We start from the raw sequence: 7494 nt of genomic DNA, 5'->3' as shown, positions 1-7494 counted from the left end.
GCTTTCTGTTTTCCAAACGCTGCCGTTTATTACACACAGTTACTGTATAGTATATACATACATTTCCCAGGAAAATTACGTGATTCATGTGATTCTGCTGTTACTTGCGAAATTATGAGCGTACGAAAAATAGCTTGAATTTTTAATGAGCCTATTCTATATTCGCTAGACAAGATTGAGAATTAACGCCGATTGTTTTGTCGAGGATATACTAGTATACAGCTCTCCAACACCCATTGGCTGCTTTATCGTTTGAGGGCAGTTCTCAATCTCTTGAATACGGGTTTCGGATAGGTCTTCGGTTTGGCGAGATTTTTGAGACGCTTGGAGCATTTCGCCTTTAACGCCATCGGCGACACAGTGAAGGCATCCTCTCGGAGATCCGTTTCTCTACCCTCCGGACGTTTGGCGGGCTTCGCCAAAGCGATTACTCTCTGGGAAGCTACGGTATTAAACGTTATACCTTACGCTGTATGCTCTCAATCCTATCCATTAACATCGGTTTTCCGCCGGCTTATTCTTATCAACGGGATTAAGGCCGCCAAGTAAAACTAACTGTTCGGCAAATGAATGAATATGATATAAATTATTTCATGTGCTTCTCTAATGGCAACCATAATCTCGCTTGAATTTCATTTTGTACATAAACCACAGTTGTGTGATATTTGTTTGATTAGTTGGTTAGTTGCTTTGTTACATGATGACTATATGCGTATGTAATAGTAATACGGATTAAATTTCTAAACGCATGCAGTGCGTTTATGCCAGTGTCAATTGCAATTACAAACGTTCATAAATAAATAAATAAATTTCTAATGAGATAAAAGGCTTTGAGAGAGAGAGAGAGAGAGAGAGAGAGAGGGAAAATGTCACGTTAATTTACATTGAAATTATGTCGACTGAAAATATTCTAACAAAACGATTTGAATTTCATACAATCGATTCGTATTTTTATAAAATTTATACAGTCATCTGTCAAAATTGAAATGGAAAGAAGACCACAGGTGAAAAATTTTTTTCAAAATATTAACTACGGCTAAAAATTTGTTTAATATTTAATATTTTAATCTTCCTTCGCTTCTCGTGAAGGTAGAATGTATATTTTGATTTACGTCTTTTACTTCATAGACGCCGCAGAGCGCGCGTGAGATATATTGTAAAAGTTGCGCGCGATCGTTACACTACTATGCTGCCGCGCATCTCGTATTTTATTACAGACGGATTTCAATGGGAAAATGTTGTGCATCGGCTGTGACTCGTCGGGCGCAATTATACGTGAAAATTAAAACCAGCCCCGGCTATCTTCCGGGGAGGCATTGTGTACGCATTTCCCATTATCGCCGAAAGACTCGATGCACGTTTTGTATCAAGCAACGTCTCGTACGCGAAATTAAATTTCACGTCAGCGACGAGGGACGTCGGTTACGCCCGACGACAGCTCGAAGAGAAACTTGAGGAGGCATCTCTTCAGGAATATGTTACAGAGAAAGTTGGATGCGACGGACGGCGAGGGAAGTGATCGAGGATTCTAAGAGGAAAGAGAGACGAAGGAAGGGAAGCTTTGGTTGACTTCGATATATTTCAATCGACTTTTGAATTCTTTAAGATCCGTTTGTTTATATTTCTGCCTGTACAGTGGTGATGATAGTTCAAAGGAAAATTAATCTACCTTCGAATCGATTGATAAGGGAAGAAGACATTTAATCAGACGCGGCCGAGTAATCGTGCGCGGTAGGACACGATATACGCGTCGTCGAAGCGAAAATCGAAATAACTGAATTGTACGAAAGATAGATGATAAATGTCATTTATTACGTGATCTTGGAATTTGAGTTTTTTCTCTCACTCTCGGGGGGCGAGAGAAATAGAATCATAGGATGTAGCTGAAGCAGCAAAAGATCAACATATAAATGAAAGAAAATAAATAAAAATAAACGATAATAATAAAATGTGTTACAAACATTCAATGTAGAAAAAAAAAAGAAAAATTCTACATGAAAAATCCGGTGAGAATAGTTAATAAAATAAAATACTGATATAAATAAAAGTTATATAAAAATATAGTGATAGAATGTATAACAAAGGTACATATACACCGGAAAAATTGTGCAAAGGCGTAAGTGACGAAGAAGAATTATCGAGGGAGAGATAGCATCGGAAAACAAACGACGATGTCACTACGAGCGACGCTCCTCATTAAATAATTACAATACCGGAGAGAATGCCACTAACATTATGGTATGGAATAACGCTGCAGGATAGTCTGCATCGAGCAGCATGGTAAGCATAGTGCGGCATCGCTAGCAGATCGGTAACAAAACACGTTTAGTGTGCCGCAGGCTTAATGTGTAGATCGTGTCCCGTTTATCTCTCCTGTGTCCATATCAAACGCTACAAAATCGTTACCTCGCAGTTATGGTTGAACGGAAAGATAACGCGAATTCTGCATTATATCACGAATTCAGTGATACCCTAAACTAATAGTGGAATATTCGACGCCGATCGATTACCAGAGGTGTGTATACCGTATACGGGATTCTATTAATTCCGTAAATTTTTACCGAATTTCCAAATCAATTAACGATCCTATATAAAAAATATTTTTTACTCGTCGACGTTGCCAAAACCGTAATTCGGTCGAGATTTATTTTTCATCGATGCTGGATGCTGAAAGGTATACGCTTGTTTTACGATTGTTAAAAATATATAGTCAATTTTATTTTTATTCCGCAATATGTAAAAATTCTTGCGAAAGCTCCATTTACCGCACAAGCTATTCAAGAGTCGTAAGCGCACATCGACGTGCAAATCCGTAATCTTTCTTGATGTAGCGAGGTGTGGGATCGACGAAATCACGGATCTCTGCTACGCAGGGTGTCTCAAAATCACAGAGAGATACGATACCGATGCTCGTCACGAATAGTAGAGAATAAATGAAGAAAAATAACAATAAAGTTAATTGAGAAATTTAGAATTTTATTTAATATTTAGTTTGATATTTAAAAAATGCGATCGCTTTTCTATCATCATAAATGCAAAGACTTGCTCTTCAGTTAGTTTTAATGAGACATAAATACATCGGCATTTTAATTCAACGCTCGATTCTCAGCTCAAGTATTTCCGTTGAAATTTATATTTAAAAATTCCTAACAAATAGCGTGACTTTTCTCATGAAACGCTCGTCAGGGAAAAATGCAGTCAGAGCTCGCGTTGAATCTCGACGGGAAGATGTCCGTTGGGACACCCTGCGTATGAGCTTACTTACGACATCCAATAGCACGTGTAATAGTATTGGTGCGCGGTAGACCCTACATAGCTGCATAGGCGACAACGAAAACGTCGCTTCCTTCGGATCGATCGCCGCACAATTCCTCCAGATATCGAGCGAAGAAATCGAAGCGGAAGAATTGTGACGGCGAAGCAAATGGTAACGGTTGTAAATGTAGTGACGAAGTGCGTGTTACTACCTATAGCTTTCATCGCGGCCGGCGAAACGGCGCCTGGTATTCGCAATGGAATCTCCGGACGTATCTTTCGAATCGAGAGTCTCTCCATTCGCTTGCTGATAATATAGGTGAGTGCGTGCTCAGCTACCTTGAATGGATCTTTTAGTACGATATCCTTTCGAATCAATGGTAAAGCCAAGAAGTACACTCGCTCTAAATTGACCGGCCTCCACTTCCTCTTCTTACTCTGAAAATATCGGAACGTGCGATCGATCGAGCGAATAAGTGAACGGGCGGCCTCGTCACCGGAATTCACGACGCATCGAACATTTTTATCTAGATAGATTAATATTGATTTATGAGAGAGTGGAAACGACGTCGCTTACGGGTTTCCTCTTTTTGGGTTTTGCGACGACTTTGGGCGCAGCTAGTCTCTCCAGGACCCGCATGTGCCTTTGCCAGTCTTCTGGTTTTGTGAGAGCTCTGCGTAGTTTCGCCATTCGTTTTCTCCTAGGTATACGAAAGCGAGGCATTTTATCGCGGGAATTTGAGTTTAAAAACGCTTTACTGAGGAAAAAGTCAACCAGAGATTAATTAACGTTTCATTAGTGGCTTAAGAAAACTTGCGTTATTAGCAGCATTCGCGGTTTATCAATGTCGGTTATACAAATTACGACAGTGATAATAACTATTATAAACTATTCATACCATAACTGCTGGTAATGATAAAAAGAAAAAAATTTTATATTTTTTCTAACAGTTAGATAATTTCAAACTCTTTGAAAGTGATAGAGATATTTCCGATATAATTTTGATTGAGATGATTATTTAGCCACTAATGAAAAATTAAAGAATCTATAAGGATGAAAAGTGTGGCGAATTGTAGTTCTGTGGCGGAATGTTCTATATATATATATTGTATATCGCGGTCTATCATAGAGAACTATTAAATTGATGTTCCTGATTGTGACCTGATCAATGATTGTAACCATTGCAATAAATGCCCAGGATAATCTCTCGAATTTCATTGTGCACTATTAATAATCACTTCCGATGCAATATCAGATGACCTTTCGTTAATTAAACGTAAAATTTGCATCCAGTTGCAATGCGATCAATATAGGAGGGTTTATAAGCTTACGTTTTGTTACTTGCCCACCGGTATTGTTGTGCCTTTATAAAATCAAGCTAATTATTCAACGAGTAATTAATTCCTGTCCATATATATAGTTCAATTATTTACTTTGCTGCCGAGTTTACATCCGGGTTTCATTTCATTAAATTTCACAACACTCTCCTGAAACTGAAGTATATAATAAAAAGAAGAGAAGAAGCGAAAAGGATAAAAAAGGAACTTTGATATGACAATTCAATTATTTAATCTTGTAATTTCCACGGCGATTAAAATAGCCTGCATTTTTTCCGTATCCCTCTCGTTCGTCGTCGAAGACTGCAATATGCTCACTACTCGTATGAATATAGCGAAAAGATTGTGTGCCTAGATGCCGCGTGTGCCAATGTCGTTCGCAGGGAAAAAGTGATATGATAGTGGAAAATGTATCGGTCTTACTTTTTCCTAGCTTCTCGCTCTTGACGCGCGTTGCAGAATAGACGATACCGCTGGTACCGCGACTTTCGAACCTTCACCAGCAGATCGTTCACGGTTGCCTTCATGTTTTTGGTAGCTGCCAATTTCCTCGTCTCCAGCAGACGTCTAACGTTTACGGTATATCGCTTTAAAGTTATATCACACATACATATATCATCGATCAAGTCTTAGCTATCAATTTTCTGACATTATCGAAAGTGCGAGTGACGTTAAAACCGCAAATATAATCTTTATATTTTGAATACTTTTAAACAACTTTACCTAAAAATGCGAAATAATAATATGCGAGAGCATCTTAAAATAAACTCTCTAAATCTGAATCAGTGGATAATCAGTGCCAAATATGTCACTGATAATCAGTGAATGAAATGTGAGATTCCTAACTTAACTAATCTTTATGGTGTGATCTAACTAACCTTGTTTTGCTGAAATTCAATGAATATCGTATTGGAAGATTGAAATTAACGTGCAAATATCAGTATTTTAGTTATATAATGCTCAAACATTCTTCCTTTTTTAGTTGAACTTCATTGATTATCAGTGCAAAGTATGCCACTTAGTAATTAGTGACTCCACTGATTCAAATTTAGAGAGAATGTTGGTATTTTCGATTTTTGCCTTTTGGAATCTCTCCTAATAATATTATTATAATAATTTTTAACTAAAGTTTCTTATCGAGACAGTCTTCAGCATCGAGGAAATAGATGTGCACCTTCTCTTGGGCAATGCCAGATCGACGATACGCTTGGTGCTCTTCGCTGCGAGCGTCTTGGGGTGAATACGCGGGAAAAGGGGCGGCGCCGCTCTACGCGATAATAAATTTTCTAGAGGACTTGCGATAACCTGACGAGTACAAGAGCGAACGACTGTGCACTTACGCGGGATCGTATTTCTTGGTTACGAATTTCGGTTGCGCCATAACCCGGGTGCGCCTCGAGGCGCGGCTCTTCAGAATCGCGCGCCGCCGTACTGTAAAAGGACTCGCCTGAAAGTACATATACATGTCAATATAAGTATCCGAGAAAAGACACAAAGACCCCTTTAGCGCACGCGAACGCCGCTCGGCATCTGCTCCATCGATCGTTTTCAACTGAACGTTTTTCCACGGAAAAAACTTCCGTCTCTCATAACGACTGTTTCATTTTACGTTGCAGGACTTTACTTCAATTTGTATTTAACGTCCTTAAATATTCGGAACAGGTGACGTCTCATTTGATTTTCCTATTTCATGCGATCTCAATTGCGAAATTCGAATTTACTTAAAAAGAACTGCCGTTCCTAGCTTACTAAAAAAAGAACACGATCTCGGTATCTTTAATAACTCTCAGAGTGACGGATGTAAACGCAAGTGACATTATCTGAAAACGTATTCCAATCTTTTCGATATATATATAGAGTGTAACTGAATTGTGTCCTATCATATAGTGCTATTTCTAATGAAAAACTGAGACGAAAAGTCCTCTACCATTTTTGCAATTTTCGCAATATTTTTTTTTTAGTTTACCCAATGAGCAAAATGTATAAAATTGACGTATAAGACAGCTTTAAGATATCTTTAAGAGTTTTAAAAAAAAAATCTTCAAAATATTTCACAAAGAACAGACATCTTAAAATTGTCTTCATCATTTTAGATCGATTTTATCCGTTTATTCGGCAATATTTGGAAATTAATATCTCGTTAACTGTTGCGAAAATTGCAAAATGATAGAGGACTTTTCAACTTAGTTTTTTATTAAGAATAGCACTGTATGATTAGTAGGCGTTATTTCAGTTACACCTTGTACATTAAAAGGAGATAATAAAAGTTCTCTTTATAAAAGACGTTCTCGCTTTATTCCGAATAAACGAAGAAAATAGACGTATGTACGTACCAGGACATTTGGATCACGTCTGCGAAGTCTTCTCCAGTTAGGACGCGCTAATAGCGCGGTGTGCTCGGTGCGCGATAAATGAGCTAGAACGTATTTAACTCTTAGCGAAGGCATCTTATCGCCGCCTCTCTTTTTCGCCTTCCGTTTTCTCACCGTCGGTTTTTCCCAACCCTCGGCACAACGATGAGCAAGCGTTTCCGGTATGCTTAATTATTAAATTATACTCGCGTAGCTTTAACGATCCCCGAGTGAAAAAACAGTGCATTTAACGGAGACCCGCGGGAGAAATGTACCGAAAATTAACTCGACACACTTTCGCGGTTAACGCCGTAATTTTTTCATCACCATTGAAGCGGACGTTTCACGAGAAAATTTTGTGGGATTCGGACAGCGCGTGACAGAGAGAACAAAATACGAGCAGGTCGAACCAGCTCGAAATTTTATTTCACACCGCAGTTTTCAAGGCTGTCGGCATTTCACGCAGGTCCAGCGTTATACAATATTCTTCTAAAAGCTGGTCTACTCTACGGCGAATATATTCATTCCATCAAGCTGGGTGCCACCGCAC

General features: G+C 38.6%; 1 protein-coding gene across 1 annotated transcript; it reads right to left on the bottom strand.

Moving 5' to 3' along the window:
• Positions 1 to 245: 245 nt before the first annotated feature.
• Positions 246 to 7040, bottom strand: LOC108689754. The gene is made up of 8 exons (XM_018196684.1): positions 6927 to 7040; positions 5934 to 6040; positions 5768 to 5860; positions 5017 to 5160; positions 3833 to 3956; positions 3367 to 3693; positions 498 to 555; positions 246 to 442 (listed from the first exon to the last, which is right to left on the bottom strand). The coding sequence occupies exons 1-8, from the start codon at positions 7038 to 7040 to the stop codon at positions 246 to 248; spliced, it is 1164 nt and encodes a 387-aa protein (XP_018052173.1).
• Positions 7041 to 7494: the final 454 nt, after the last annotated feature.

Source organism: Atta colombica, unplaced genomic scaffold, assembly GCF_001594045.1.
Source record: "Atta colombica isolate Treedump-2 unplaced genomic scaffold, Acol1.0 scaffold276, whole genome shotgun sequence".
Lineage (NCBI taxonomy): Eukaryota > Metazoa > Arthropoda > Insecta > Hymenoptera > Formicidae > Atta > Atta colombica.
This window is presented reverse-complemented; position numbering and strand designations above follow the sequence as displayed.